The following is a 16135-nucleotide window of genomic DNA, read 5'->3' as shown; positions in this document are numbered from 1 at the left end:
ATAGAACATATTTATTTCTATTATTTCTAAACAGATATGGGCAAGTAGGTGCTTGATTTTATCTAGAAAGAGTACAGGAAGACCAATTTGCTTTTTTTCTTAGGATTTCTTATCCACCGCTGTAACACCGATTTTCACTGTCAAATTGCTAAATGCTAACTAACCCAAACACTCTCCTTGCAGGAGGCCCAGAAGATCAATGGTGGTGGAGATACACAGGCAGATGGGGCCTGCAAACCTACGGATGAAAAAGAGGAGAATGTGGCAGCAGAAGTGGGATGGATGACCTCCGTGAAGGATTGGGCAGGAGTCATGATATCTGCCCAGACATTAACTGGCAGAGTACTTGTAAGTCTTCTATTATATTCTATGTTCGTATTTTAACGGACAATTTGAAACAAATGCTGTGTCCCAGCATTAGTGGAGGATTTTTGATTGGTTTGTTGCATCAGTACCGAGTCAATCTCGAAGTAAAATAGCAGACTAATTCCCACAGCAAGTAAGACAAACTGACTTCCAGCCAACCCCCCCAGCCTATTGCAGGTTTCTGGCACCAGGATTTTGAGCTGTGCTAGAAACACTGAGTTTAGTAATTTCATATTATGTGGTAAAACTATAGGTCTGTTTTGTCTGGAAGTGAAATAGTGCTAACGAAAATGGATGCCGACTTGGAAAATAAGCACAGGGTTACAAATGCAGATAGTGGTCAGAACTCTAAGGGAAAATCAAGTTTGAATTTGCTATGGAATGGAATTTGTGATACTTCAAATAGATTAGCAATGATTTCATCTTCTTTTGATCTTTCTTTAGGAAATCCTTCCAAGATGTGAACAGTTATCTATCAAATAGAGCCACAAATCAGATACTGATAATATGTGATTTAAAGTTCCACTGCAAAAACTTTATACTTCTCACTTTTTTTGGATATAATTATTTTATAGCCTTGTCAAATCATACTTTATTGCCAAGGTTGGTTTTTTTTTTTGTGGAGTTCACAGCAGTTAAAGGTATCTCCTGTGTGATTTTGTTTAGTTTCATTTTTAGATTGCATGTACTTATAAAGAAACAGCTAAATCGATTTAAATCCTGTTTAAAACCTTTCAGTGAGTCTTTTTAACTAGTTTGAGTTAAACTGAAAACAGAATTTATGTCCTTGATTGTTTACTTTGGTAAGGAGATGTTTAACTGTGACTCAGTTCTGCTCTGCAAAGTAATTATTTGGGGTGGGTGGGCGATGGAGGGAGGGACGTGGAAGGAAAAACCCCCAAATTGCACTTCCCAGTAAAGTAGTTTACAGTGAAAAGTGGAGGTGACTCAAATTCTGCTGTCTTAGTTCCGCAATAACATTATTTTGATTATTTTTTGCTAAAAGTACCTTATGTGCAATTGCTTACGCTAAATATTGACTTTTATCGGTGGCTTGAAAGCTTGTTCCATTGCTGCTTTTAGCACTACGTCTTCTATGTGAGACCGACATATCGATCATCTTATGGAAAGCGGCGTATTGATCTTCTGCATGTTTTCCTCACATCTTCATCATTAAAAATGACAAATCTTAGAGCCATGCTTTTGTTTCAATATAAGTATCAAGGCTAGAAATCGCCCAAAACCAGAGTCCTATGCAACTAGCTATGCAATCAGAATTTGGCCTGTGTTGTTTTTACTGAGGTGTATGTGAGCACAAATACAAACTAACAATCAAGACCAAAACTTAAAACATAGACCATGTTTTTCTATGTATTTCTATTCAAGATACTGGGAGAACTTACTTGATTCCATTTTATGACTTGGTTTCGTTTGGTTTGGTGTGGGTTTTTTTTGTTTTTTTGGTTGGGTTTTTTTTTTTTGTTTGTTTGTTTGTTTGTTTTTGTACTTGCAGTTTACCATTGCATAAAGGACAGGTTTATTTCCAGAGATTTTTGTGGACAGCTGGCCAATATAATTGGGTCAGATAATTTCTAGAGAGTATATCTATATTCTTGTCAAGGTATAACAGCAGGTATTGTACACATCTGGGCTCACCAATATGACTGAGGAATGAATAGCAATGTATGAATTCTGTTTATTTTGTTCGGTTTAGAAAACAGTATGTATTTATTTTAATGTAGTACTCGTCAATTTCAGGATTTGATTTGGTAGGATGTAATTTCTGGAAGACAGTTTCCAGTATGAACTGTTAATTTAAATATTTATGGTTATATTTGCTAAAGGTTAACTGCTTCAATGAACATTTGCGCTAGAGAGAATATTCACTTTATTTGTAGCTATAGGATGTAGCTCAGTCAAGCCAATATTTTTGTCAAATTACATTGTTTGAAAATATTACGACTTACTCATGGATTCCTACTAACTTAACACAGCCTGTTCCTGCCAGCTATTTTATTTCTGAATCAAAGTGTGTAATGTTCCCCGCCCCCCCACCCCCCCCCCACCCCCCCGAAGAAGAAAGAGCTGGTAGCTTTACAGTGCTATGAAATCAAAATTTTATGAGATAACTGCAGCTAAAGTAATTATAGTAAATTTTTATGCTGTGAGAGTTTAAATTTAAATCAGAGTTTTAAGTTGTCCACTGAAAATGGACTTTGGAAGAGAGTTGTAATTGATCTTCAGTTCAGCACGAGCACCTGAACGCTGTTGTGTAATGGCTGCCTGGGTTTATTTGACAAGTGAAGGAGATAAGTTAGCAAAGTGTTGAACACACATCAGTGTAAAATAGAATCTTATTTGTGTTTTCTGCTCATGGAAAAAAAACTCTTACCATTATTCTTAACTGGAATTTTTTTTTTTCCTCCAAAGTGAATCTTAGAGGAATGTCAAGTGCTGTTTGTGGAACCAAAACTGAGTATTTTTTGGACCGTTCTCTACTGGGGTCTGTCACCATGTCTTTGACGTGTCTGGTCTAGCTTTTATTTCTTCCCCAGGAACCTTACAAAACAACTTCCTGATTTATCAGTTTGCCTAGGTGCTTTGTGAGTGTCGGAACAAATACTTTTATAGTGGCTGTTCCTATAGTTACCTCTTTAATATTTAAACTTCATGGCTACCCACAGGTGAAGAAAACAAAGGCCCACAGTTTGTGAAACACAGGACAAAATTTATTTTTAAAGGTCACAGCTTCACATTCATGCAGTTTTACAAAATTGGACATGTACATCAGCATAGGACCATTTGCCCAAATCTCTTGTGAAATCATACATTTCTGTTTAGACAATAGATGCAAATCAGTAGGTAACCTTTCAAATACAGAGTAGAAGGCCATCTTCAGCATAGTGGCTGTAGAAGGAGTTTAAAACTTAAATATATTTTTTTAATTTTAGTTTGAAAAATATTTTTGAAGAAACAGTATCTAAATCATACGTTTCAGTGCATCTGCTGGAAAATAAGGGATGTTGCTTATTGCTTATTTAATCCATTGCTAACAAACACAGTGGCTCAGAAGTCTTTGAAAGAGATGGTTCCCCTCCATACTAGTTTTCTTAAAAAGATTTAATTTATTGGTGGGTCTGAGGGAGGGAAGGGATCTGTAACTGTAATAAGAAGGGCAGAGCTGGGGGGGAAGTGATTTTAGTCTCCTCCTTTCCTATTCCATTGATAACAGAGGAAGGAATTACATGTAAAGGCTAAACAGAGGATAAATCAAAACCTTCTCAAACGGTGAAATATTTTGCTTTTGACTTCAAATAAATGTTCCGTTGCAAATAAAAATAAATTAATGTTTTAAAGTATCTGAAATGTTCTGTAAAACCTATTTGTGATGGATGTCTGGGCCTGCCAGCAGTGTTTGCTGTGATGTGGGGAAAAAAACCCAGGCATGTAATTTAAATTTTGACATTATTTTTTACATGTACGTGTTAGAGCAAACGAGTTGAAGCCAAAGATAGGGGTATTGTGCAAATTAATCTCTGTATACAGAAAAACTTTCACACGTTCTCTGTGGAAATGATTCTGAACACTGGCAGAATTAACTGTCTCCCTGGCACAAAAGCTTCTCATACTGGTGCTCATATGTAAAATTCAGTATTGCTTGCACCTACTTTTTGTTACTTTTTTGGAGCATAGGAGAATTGGTGCTGCCAGTTTTGTGCTTTGCTCCACAGAATTGGTCAGTTATGTCTGGTTTCTCAATACAAACTGGTTACCTTTTTTCATTTCTTTGTATGCTACTCCCTCATCATGAGAGTATCTAAGAGCATGTTTATTGGAAAGGATAGAGTCTCAAATATGTCCTGTTAATATCTCCACTTGCATTGTTAGCTCTTGGTTACACGAGGAGGGAGTTGTGCCTGCTCCCTGCTTCTCAGAGTGTTTTTTTGTTAATTCCAACAGAGAACTATGAGGAAATAGATTTCTGTTGTTTAAGTCTCTAGGAGCAGTTTTCCTTTTGTTAAAAGGAGACTTCTTTTTGGGGGTAGAGCAACATGAGAAACAAGAATGGGAAATTTACTTGTAAATTATTAAACCACCAAATTTTTAATGCATTGGACCATTGCTTGTTTTATCATTATGTCAGCTGCATGTCTTATAGCATCTAATTCTTGTTTGTTAATGACAGCGAGATTAGGTGGAATAGAGGTACAAGTGGCATAGGCTAATGTTGCAGGTGATTCGGTTGTTTACGTGAATGTTCAAGTGCTGAAATACAGCTAGACGTTCCTACTGCTGTAGGAGCAGTTTCTATGCTTGACATCTCAGAAGTGGTTTATACACCAAGGAATATTCAAAGGCTGCCCTTCAGAGGAGACTGGGCAGTGTGGAGGAGGACATTTGCGGAGGGTGATGCAGAATGTCTGTCAGTTAAAGCCCTGTTTGTTTTCCACGCTAGTGCAGAAAGCAGCTGGCTAGGCATGGTGCCTGCAGTTGTGTGGTCAGAATAACCTTTCCTCTCCATTCCGCAGGATTTAAAAGCACTACTGGAACTTAATGTTCTTGATGGCACAACCTCTGAAAATGTGACTTTTGCTCCGAAGTAATATAGATGAGAATTTTACATGCAGTTTCTTACAGCTTCTTTTAAGAATATGCTAATCAAACCCATGCAGTTCCGGTTGTGGTTCTTGTTGAGTGGCATAAATATAAATAACAATAAAAGCTAACAGTTTACTCAAAATCTGTTCAGGGAAATATTGGTTTACTTCGAAGTGCTATATAGTGCTGTACTTGATGGAAATATCAGATAAAAATTCCGGAGGTGGGTTTCTCAAAGAATCAGACACATTCATAATTAATCTGAAGAAGCAGGAAATTAAAGGTGTTTATGAACTGATTTTGCTTCCTGGAATTAATTTTTTTAAAATCATTTGGGTAAGAAGAAAAAGACCTCCTTAGTTAGATGGAGTGTTCAATATACAAAAGAAAGTCAGATATATATTGTTGAGGTTACCACAGTTCAATCTAGGATGCAGTTGAACATAGACTGTCCTTCAAACTGATAAAGAAAGATGAATCATTACTTCAAACACAAATACAGGAGATAAAATGTTGGAGCAAATTTTTGTGTTCCATTTTTAATGTGACCTGTAAATGCATAGCAGAGATACAAGCTTTATGTAGCTTGTGCTAAGTGCCCTGTGGTGGTGGTGCCTGCTGCCGTGACTCTTACAGTACCTGAAGGAAACACTCAGAAACGGGTGAATTTGTGCTGCAATGGAGTGTACGAGGCTTTGCTGCTTAATCACTGCATGATGGAAATGTCTTTTAGTTTGGCAGCATTGAAAGAAAGAGAAGAAAAGCCCTTTAGGGAGAGGGGGAAGATGGGATGGCAATTAGTGGCAGTGGTGTATTAATTAAGCTGTTTATTACTAAGTTATTTAATTAGAACATTATTATAGCCTGCTTTATTCATGCTCTTAATATTTATTAACTACATTGAAAAACCCAAAGATGAGGCAGGTACTATATGAAGATGCTTTCTTAAATTAAAAAAGTGACTATACGTTCCCCAGTATATGCTTAAAATGAAATAGAAATTTTCTATTACATAGTGTGTTTGGAATGTATAATTGTTGCTACATTCTCTCCATCTGTCCAAAAATTCCAGCAGTCTTGTTTTTTTGTTTGACCAGCCCTGACTGTCTTACACATTCAAAGGTTGAAAATGCGAATCTTAAAAATGTTTTGGCAAGGTAGAAAAATGTTTTGAGGTCAGTAATAAAACTTGGGACTAGCTTGGGACTTGGGACTCCCTTTGGCAGAGGGTCTCATTCTGCAGGGTGTACACATTACAGTTTCTGAGAAATTGGTGTCAAAATATGATTAAAAGTCTGAATCAAACACCATCCAGTGAATAGAGAGTGCACTAAATGTTTAATATGGGAAGATTTAGACCCTTGACTGGACTTCTGAAGAGCTGTTAAAAATGCTAGGAGGCCTTACTGGTCGTTTAGGGAAAGAGTGGCATCTTGTTGTGATTCTATAGAGATGTAAAGCCTTACGGTTTTCCAATTTGTTTATAGCGATCACAGTTTGATTATAAATAGATGCAGTACTGGAATGCAACTAATTTGCAATAGTCTTGCTCAAGAAAACATTCTGAAGTTTAAGTTGCTTATTTTTGCTTAGATAAGGTGTAGGTTTTGTCCATAAAGATGTCATAAAGAGATTAAGTAAAAATTATATCAAATAAGAATATCCTAAAAGGGAAAAATACATGAAGCAATAGAATTAGAAGTACTGGTGGTTGGTGGTTTTGTTTGTGGTGGTGGTTTGGTTGTTTTTGTTTTTTGTTTTTTGTTTTTTTTTTTTAAAAAAGTTTGTATTCAGGTGAATTGCTTGAGAGTTGGAGGAGTGTGTTGAAAAAATACAAGAAAAAACAGTGGAATGTTAAATATATATGTAATTATAGTAGACTTTCTTAGAAAAAAATGTAAGTATGCTATATACTCCCTGGGTTTGGGTTTTTTTCCAGGATATTTTCACAGCTTGCTTTGCTTTTGCTGCATTATTTTTTTTTCTTTTTTTTTATCCTGAAGGAGAGGACTCAAATTCTTTTAACACTGACAGGGGAAAAAAACCACCTCTTGTAATAAGTTGCAGTTGCTTAGCAGCCACAGTGAAATTTAGCAGCATAGAAAGTATGTGGGGGCTCTCCTATTTCCAAAGGCAGTAACGGTTGCTCAAAGGATAATTTGGTATCCTTGACAGATACGAATTTGGAGAGGGCAGGTACATCTGGTATACATACAGATTTTTTGACAGTGTTCTTGACAATATCAGCTACTTTACGAGATATGCAAAGCAGGAAGAGAAACCTTGAGCAACCTTGAGTATGCAACATGGCAGAATTTGAATATGTATTTTAACAAGTTTCTCAAGCATAAACAAAGTTCTTACAAATTCTGGGCTGTCTTTTTCTTTCCCTTTTTGGGACCCTGTCACCCCAGAGATGTCTTGCCCCCAATTTTCTTGTGGAATTAACATATACTCATTTTCTGAGCACCTGTACTGGTCGTAGGATGCAGTTGATCTGAATAGGACTTAATTTAGAATAAAAAGTATTAATTGACTTGATAACAGAAATCAAATGTATTCTTCTGTGATTTAGTTTTTCTTTTAGTCTATTATATATGTATATATATATAAAAGACTGATCTTAGAAAGAAAGATTAGTCTTTCATACTCATAATATCCCATAACCTTTCCAAATCCAAACCTGACGTTGGTAGTTCAGCAGTGAAGCACATGCATTCTTAATAACAGGTCTTTTTGCGGTCTGGTGGCTATGACATTGCAGTTTTTCTGAGATAGTTAAGGAAAGTTTGGCGTGACCTATAAACTCCCCTAGTTAGACACAAATAACTAGTGCCTTATTTTCCCTGTACTGTGCTCCAGATTTCTGAACTAGAGGAGAAGGGAGAAGCTTTTCTGAGCCTCCAGGTCTGACTGTGCAGGCAGGAACCACAGGATGTTCCATGTCTTCAGTGGTCTGGGTTTTTTTGGTTGGATCTTTTTGTGTGTATGTGTGCGCGTGTGGTGTTTGTGGTGGGATTTTTTTGTGTGATTTTTTTTTTTTTATTATTATTTATTTAATATTATGTTCACGAAATGAAGGTGCCTATGAAGACTTGTTTTCATTAGAAAGTAAAATAGTTCACAAAGGTTAATGCAAAATCGCAGTTTCTCAGAATATGATTGAAAGATTTCAAAAGGTGTTCTAAAGTTTCACTACAGGGTTTACTGTCATCCCATTTCAGGACAGAAAGTAAACTTTTCATTTCTACTCAGTGCTAAATCCGCTTCTAATTCCTAGCAGAAAAAATGAGATTTTACCTGACCATTTGGGACTGCTAAACATTTCAGGGCCATTAGAATAATTGTAATTTATCTAATCACATTAACCATTACTTTGCCTTTTTACATCTCCCTGAAGACGACAGAACAAGAAGTAGCTGTAAATAAATGAAGTATCCATCCGTCTCTTAGGGCAGATGACTATTTTTATTTTATGGATGAAAAAATTAAAACACAGACGAGCTGATGACAACCTCAAGGCGTAGAAATCAGTAGCACGCTCATACCCATGGCAAGCAAGTATGTGGCAGATGAACTTCAGTGTGTGTAAAAGTAGGGCAATGTATCGAGGGGAAAAAAAAAAATCCAAACCACATGTACATGATTCTGAAGCCAGATATGTACATATAGCTGAGGAAAGGTTTTGGCATTACCATGGACAGCTCTTTGAAATAATTGACTGACTCTGGGCATCATTAAGAACAAGGCAGATGACATAATTTTGCTACTTTAAAAAAATCTTTATGTACCCACATCTTGAGTACTGTTTGAAGTGCTTATTTTTATGTCTTAAGGGTGACTAAGTAAAGGACAGAAAAAGGCAACAGAAAGAATAAGGGTGTGAGATAGCTGCCTTATGAGGTAAAAATTACTGGGACCTTTCAGTTTAGAGAAAGGGCTGGTGAGGGATATGGTCAACATTGACGAAGGAAGGTAGTGGACAATCTTTGCCAAACTTATTAACCAGATGCTAAAACCAAGGGCAGCTTAAGGAAGTTATTAGATCAACTTAAAGATTTTAAAAAAATGTTTGTTTGTTCTTTTAAATATAAGAATCAGTGAACTCCTGGATTTATTTATTCATTCTTTTTTTTTTAAAAGTCAGATTGTATAGACAGTGTCAACAGCTTCAAAAGATGTATTGGACAACTGGGCAACAGATATCAAACAGCTATTTACAGAGTATAAGAATGAGTAATATTCCAACATAAATTTTCTAAAGAGTGTATGTGAGTGTAATGGACTGTGGAAAGTTACTGTTGTTTCCTGTTCTTCCTAAAAAGCATCTTGTATTAACAGAGTCAGAGATTTGTTTGTCTGCTAGATCAATGACTGAACTGGCTCTGGGGGGTATTTTTTACAGTTTGCAGTCATACCTTCTAATCACTAGATCAAAGTTTATACTCACTCTAGATGCTAAGATTAATAGAGTAGAAAAAGGAGGCATTCATCTAGTCAGACAGGAGAGATGGAGGAGCATGTTACCTTAAATATGTAGTCATTCAAATACTCATGAGTTTTGTTTATTTAACAGTACATGTATTTCTGAATCTATGTGTACAGATTTTTGTGTTGGTGGTTTGGGGTTTTTTTTTGATGGTTTTCTGAGGTGCAAAGTGATGTATATGCATTTTAGATTATATGCTATTACATCTGCGTACAAGTTTCCTTTTCCTCACTGTGGTCAACAAATAAGAGAAATGTCATAAGTACTAAAGGTCATAGTCTTACAAGTTAGAGCGTTTGTGTAAGGACAGCACACAAAGCTGCTCAGGTTGTGCCGTTCTGCCTGTCAGTGCAACTGTACAGATTAGTCCGTTGCTGCTGTTCACAGATGATGAACTGCTTGTTGATGGTTATTATTTACCTACTGCTTCTAGAGATTAATTTGGATTCTGCTCTGGTCTCCTGAGAAATGGACTTTGTTTCATAATTTTTAATGTTTTGTAGGCCTTGGTGGCACATAAATGAATCCAAGAGGTATGTTCTAGGTTGCTTTGATCTCCTGTGACAATGATGGGGGCTATTTCCAGGGTTTCCATAGGAATAGAAACAATGCTTCACCGTTCGAGTTCATGAGATACTGAATGATAATGGCATAGAGTAGGAAGTGTTGAGTAACTCTTGCTGGTTTCTATGGCAACAGCAGCTAGTTTAAGTTCTGTTTATGCAATTTCTTTTTCTGAATATTTATTTATTATTGACAGTACCAAGCATTGTTTTGCAGGGTTTGTGTTTTGGATCAAACAGTGGGCTTCTGTCCAGGGTCCTGTGGGAGAGAAGGTTCTTTCAGTGTACTTATTTTTTCAGCATTGGACTATTCAATTCTGCAATGTAGCTGTAGCACTTCTTGTTGTCACTACACCTTTAAGGGAGCCACCTTCTGTTTGCTGAATCTGCTGTAATTTCAATTGATCTACTCTCTTGAATACAATGACAAGTAAAAAATTAATATTTAGTGGTTAAGCTAAAATAATAAAAACAAGAACATGCTAATTTCTCAGTATGAGGCAGTATTTAGGACCAAGAAGTTACTTTATTATCATCTCCTGTACTGTAATATTGGAAGAAAGGTGGCTGACATTCTTTCCCCATCAGCTTGCTTTTCAAGTTAATGCATGCCAGTCTTAGGCTTTCTTTTTCTGTTAGGTGTCCCATGGAGTGTATGGCTGATCAAACATAAATAGTGTTTTTTCTCTTGAACTCTACCAGTTTTAAATACTGCTAGGTGGGGATGGGTTAGTTGGGCATAAGGTGGACATACAGGCTAAAATAAAATCAAGAAGAGGTTAAACAGTGTGTTTCATAAAAGAATGACCTGAACTATATGGAGAAGTGGACTTACATTGGACTTAAAGCCTTGCATTTGAATTACTAGCTCAGAAAGTAGAGAAATAGAAAAATTAAGTCTGTATGTCACATACAGTTCATAAATGTTAATCTTAATTAAAACTACTGATTTTTAAAAACTTTCTTTTTGTAAACCAGATTTTGGTGTAGGCTAATCCACGTTGTTTCTGTGGAGTTTCAGTCAAGTTTATAGCTGCTGCTGTGGGGGTTACCTACTGTAAAGCTAGTTTCAGAAACTTTCTGCTGTGCTGCAGGGACTTCTGTGACCTCTAGATAGGTGGCCACACTTATAGAGTCTATTCTTGATAGTATTATGAAGCATGTGACTCTTGCTACAGTGGGAATAAATGTACTCTGCTAGCATCTTTGACATCTACCACTCCTTTATTTCTAACATAGCTATGGCATTCTGTCATTAAAATGAAGAAAAGCAAACGCATTTAAAAATCATGTTGTATCAAGCTGTGGATTGTATGAATATTTGGAGAAAGCCGAGAAGTTAGTATTCAGACAGTTATGGTAAAACTGGCTTAGGGAAACTGCTGTTTTAGAGGTTGACTTGTTACACAAATCTTTATTGTTGAAAAAATATTTGTTAGGCTGTGTCACTATATTAATGTTAAATGTAAGTTAGGAAAAATCTTTGCTACCTTTTTCTTAGATACAGCTAGAAGGAAAGTATATAAACACAGGAATGTTCCTTCTGATAATGTGCTGCATCCTTATGATAAGAATGTGGTGCAGAGGAGATTTCCCTTCTACCTATGGGCTGCTGACAATCATCAGATATCAAACAAAAGATATGGACGCAACTGTTGCAAATGAACCATGTTTGCAAAGCTCGCCAGTGGAGACAGATGGCTTCCCCTTAAGGCATTTGTTGTTCCCGTGCAAAGGGCTGCTCTGATGATGCAGTTGATAATGTTGTTTGTTTAGTATTTTTTTTCTTTGCATTTAGTGTATTTGATAAAATTGTGCTTGTAATCCAAACACTGATGTGATAATGCATATTTTTAAAGTTAATTCTGTTTATGTGCAGCTCTGCCATCAATGATGTGGTGTCAGGCGTGGGGTGAATGAAACGAACTGCTAAGCTTCGAGTTAAAAAGAAAAAATAAAAATCTCCTTTTTGGTGTTTAGCAAAAAGTCATAGTTTATTTCCATACAAAATACTGTCTAGCAAAACCAGTTTCCTTTTGCTTCTTAAATACACAGTATTTTTTTTGTTTGTTTGTTTTAAAACTGTTTTTTGATAGTTACTTGTATATGTACAAATTTCCTGAGAAACATTCTCGTGATATTCTGCTTGGCGTCAGTAGTTTCACACGGCTCCTCCGATGCGTTTTTGCTTTGGCACAGGAGGTGCCTCTGTGTTTTATTTAATGCTTTATTTCATCTCCAAGCGCTGCAGCAGAGACAGCTTCACAGTTTACCACTAAAGCTGCTGAAAGTCCCACTTTTCCTGTGAAGTCTAATGTCTGTCCTGCTGCTGGCAGAATTATATGCCATTTAGCCAGAATCAGTTAAAACGCTGGTTGATGACGTGCAGGAGTCACAAGCCTAATTTGACATATTCCCTAGACTTTATATATCTATATATGTGTATGCGAATGGTTCTCCTTATTGGGTAAGGTTCAGAAGGCTTGGTTCGGTCTGAAGTAACGGCGTACAACATACTAGTTAATCTGGGAAGGGAGCAGGAAATCTAATGGTAGAAACTAGGATGAAAAAGTTGTGAATTTGAAGTAAAGACCAGGGAATATTAACTGCCTGTTTATAAGTTCACCTGGAAGCTGAAAGCTCTCTGGGTCTTGTTGAAGTCTACAGCAAGATGCCATGAGTTTAAGGGTGTAAACTGGCATGTCTTCTCTGACTGGTCCTGCTCCCCCTTTCCCAGTAAGAGAGTCTTCATCCTGCAGGGGCTTCCCTTTATCTCTGGATATGGGTAGGAGGAATGTTTCACTAGGGAAGGCAGGAGAAAAGGAGGGAGCTATTCATATTTTCTTGAAAGGGGAAGGGATGGGACTTATCATAAGTTTGAAGTAGTCCTGCTGCTTCTTTCAGTCTCGTGAAGATTGCTTCTATTCGGCATAGCTAGGATAGATGAGGGAAAAGGCAATTTCTGTGATGTAATTCTAATTCCATGCCTTCTAATGAGCTATAGAACTGCTAACTGTGGTCATGGAGAGGGGCTCACAAACCTAACTTAATCGAGGCAGGGTAGGTACAGAATGGATGAAGGGAAACGAAGCTGATTATTCCTTTATTTCTAGTCCAGACTTCAAAAAATGTGATTTCAAACACAATGTAACTGTTACTGCTTAGAATGAGGTTCCCACATTAGGAACTGAGGTGAAATGTGGAAACCTGATCCTGCCTTGTGTAGATAGATACTCTTCACTGCATGCAAACTAAGCCATCCACTGCTGTCAGATGCCTGCAGTCCTCTCATTGAAAAACAAGTGACTCCTACGTACTGTTAAAAAACCAGTTTATGCCTGTCAGGGTAAAATCTTGCAATAATTACTTCTGTAGAGATGAGTAGATTTAGCAATCCATCTGATTGTTGTGATACACTACATGAGATACTGTCATGAGCCTGCTGCAAAGGGCAGCAGCGTGCTAAGCTTTTGCCTGGAGGTGCACTATTTTCTGTGTTGTCAGCCATTATATTTCATCCTGTAACATGCATCCTGAAGGTGCCGAATGTACCTCGAGAACGTATAGCCACGTGTCTTGGTAACAAGCAAGTATGTTGTCCGCATTTTAGTGTCAATGCAAAATATTTGCAACATCTTTGCAAGCAGTTTAATTTTATAGTTTGTCCTTCTTTTTAATCTGGCCCTCAAAAAGAGAAAGGAAGACTAGCCTTGTGACTTCAGTTCTCTTGGTTTTGATTTTTAAAACTGTTGAACCCAAATACTGTAAGATGAAACCACACACGAATGTTGAAGTAGAAGGATGGACAGAGCAGGCTGTTAGGGTGGCGGTTCTGTATGTGTTTGGAATGTCATTAGACTGGACAGTGTTGCATGCCACCATTTTGACTGCATGCTACGGTTTAGCAACCATGCATATGTCAAGAGAAGCTGGCACAATCAGTTCTGTTGCTTTATCTAAATCAAATAATTCTGTATTCTGCTCTAAGCCATGTAAACAAAGCTTAACTGTCACATTCTCCTACCCCTCAAAAGCCTGGCGTAGTATTATGTATGGAAACCCAGCACAAGTATGAAAAGATTAATTCAGCAAGATCTTTCTTGAATATGCTAGTAGTTTGCTCCCACTTTATTTCTTTTTCAAGACTAAATTATTTTTTTTTTGTTCTCCACAAAGGCCTGAGTGAATTTTGTCATTGGTGCTTATGTTTCAATGAATGTGATCGGGCTGCACTCTGTCAGACTAGACTTTAAAGTCCTTTTCTGCTCTACTTAAAGGATTGCACAGTATTATTGAAAATAATGAAGTACATGAAATCTAAGTTCTTCCATATAAGAAAGGCAATATAAATCAGCATGCTGAACATAAAAAAGGCTTGCGTGTCACACTAACAGAAATATATTTGAGAAGCCTGTAAATATTTTCCCATCAAACTCTAAAAAATTTTTGTAGTAAAGATTCCCTGTAGGTGACTTTTTCAGAATTACTTTTGTTTTCTCTCCATTACCAAATTGTTTGGGGAGAGTTTGATGGTTTTCAATTTGCTGTTGTAGAAGTCTGTGAAAAGGTGCTAAGAAACCCAAGCCAGTGGTGTATAGGTTTGCAGTTGCTGTTTGGTGTTTGTAAGTACAATAGAAAATTTTTTAGGGATCTCCAGACTGGAAAAGATTGTCAGCCACTGGCTTAAATCCATTGGAAGAGTTACTTGCTCAGAAACCTGCCCTCCCTTTGAAGTATCAGCTAGAGGACATCGAATAGATGGTGCAGCGCATAACAGTAATTCTGAACTTCCTGAGCATTTTCTGTCACCCTTGGAAAAATAATGTGTGCAGTGTGATTCAGTAACTGCAGCACAGGACTGGAACTTTGGCATGGTTTCTGTTTTCAGCAATAACAGTGACTTGGGTGATTTTCAACACGTAACTAAACTTGCTATTCTCTGTTTCTGTGCAAGCTAGGATTAAAAATAATTACCCGTGCTTGTAAAAAGTATTGAAATCAGCTTTTAAAAAATACTGAAATCAGGGACTTTAGTGGAAATTGTTTCAACTCTTCCGACACAGGTTTTCCAGTCCAAAATACATTTCTGTTCTATATAGTTAAATCCATCTAGTATTATGAAATAGATATTATATCATATTTATATAAATACAATTATGTACACACATATCTATCTTTATATATTAATTATTTTTACTTCCATATTTTGCAACTGAAGATGGCTTGTTCATCTATCCAAATATTTTTTTTCACTATACAGACTCTTTTCCTTAGTGTTTTTGTTCTGCATTTCTGCTTTTTTATCTGTTTTGGGCCTGATAGGTGCAGACATATAAGCAATCTGTATTTTTCCTTGCCATTCAGTCCATTAGACTCATTATGTATTCTTTTTTGGAAAGAGCCTTGGGCATCAACACTAGTTGCTCATTGTCCTTTTATAGCTGATGGCTCTTAATGTGAAAGACCTATTTTTAAAGATGCAGTTCTGTTGCATATCCAAAGCCACAGTTGTATTTCTACAAACGAAAAACCTGCCTGTGTGAGGTCTTCTCTTATTTCCCTTAAGAGAACGAATCATGGGGTTAAAACAAATGTTAAATCTGGTTTTATGAAACTTGTTATACTACTAGTTGAGGATTAATCACATGAGTTAAATCACTGATCTGGAGTAATAGGAATAAGCAGAAGCTGAAGTCTAAGAAATTTTGGTTTGCCACAAAGTAAGCATTGGATTGAGAGAGACCTCAGCTTTCTCTTATCTGGTGTAGTAAAGAATATGATATTGGCTTCTTTCACATAAGGGAATTTTATGTTATCTTTCTGATTATTTGGGGAATAGGAATGTGTGCAAAGGCTTGGAAAATCTTCAATGTTGTTGCACTTTAAGAATTAACATGTTGATTGTATGCAGCTTTATTACCAGCTTTTAGCTCTCATTTACAGGTACAGTGATGAGTATGTAGGAATCCTCTTTCCCATTTTAAGTAAGGTTTAATATTACAGCAAGATCTGAGTCGGCAGGAGTATCGGCATTTCAGTGTTATTCAGGTGTTTATGTAAACTCGTCTCTCTATAGCATACCAATACTTTGAAAATATCTTCTATAATTAGTATAAGG

The 16135-nt window shown here is 36.7% G+C and overlaps 1 protein-coding gene across 15 annotated transcripts in view; it reads left to right on the top strand.

Annotated features, from left to right (window-relative positions):
- The window catches only part of KCNMA1 (potassium calcium-activated channel subfamily M alpha 1), a 555223-nt gene that overhangs the window by 135964 nt on the left and 403124 nt on the right, over window positions 1–16135 (top strand). For all 15 annotated transcript variants that reach the window (XM_080403227.1, XM_080403225.1, XM_080403230.1 and 12 more), the window contains one exon: window positions 184–348. In XM_080403227.1, coding sequence (XP_080259353.1) covers window positions 184–348 — 165 coding nt within the window. The remainder of the gene's footprint in view (window positions 1–183; window positions 349–16135) is intronic.

The sequence above is a fragment of the Falco punctatus genome (genome assembly GCF_963210335.1).
Source record: "Falco punctatus genome assembly, chromosome: 9".
NCBI lineage: Eukaryota > Metazoa > Chordata > Aves > Falconiformes > Falconidae > Falco > Falco punctatus.
This window is presented reverse-complemented; position numbering and strand designations above follow the sequence as displayed.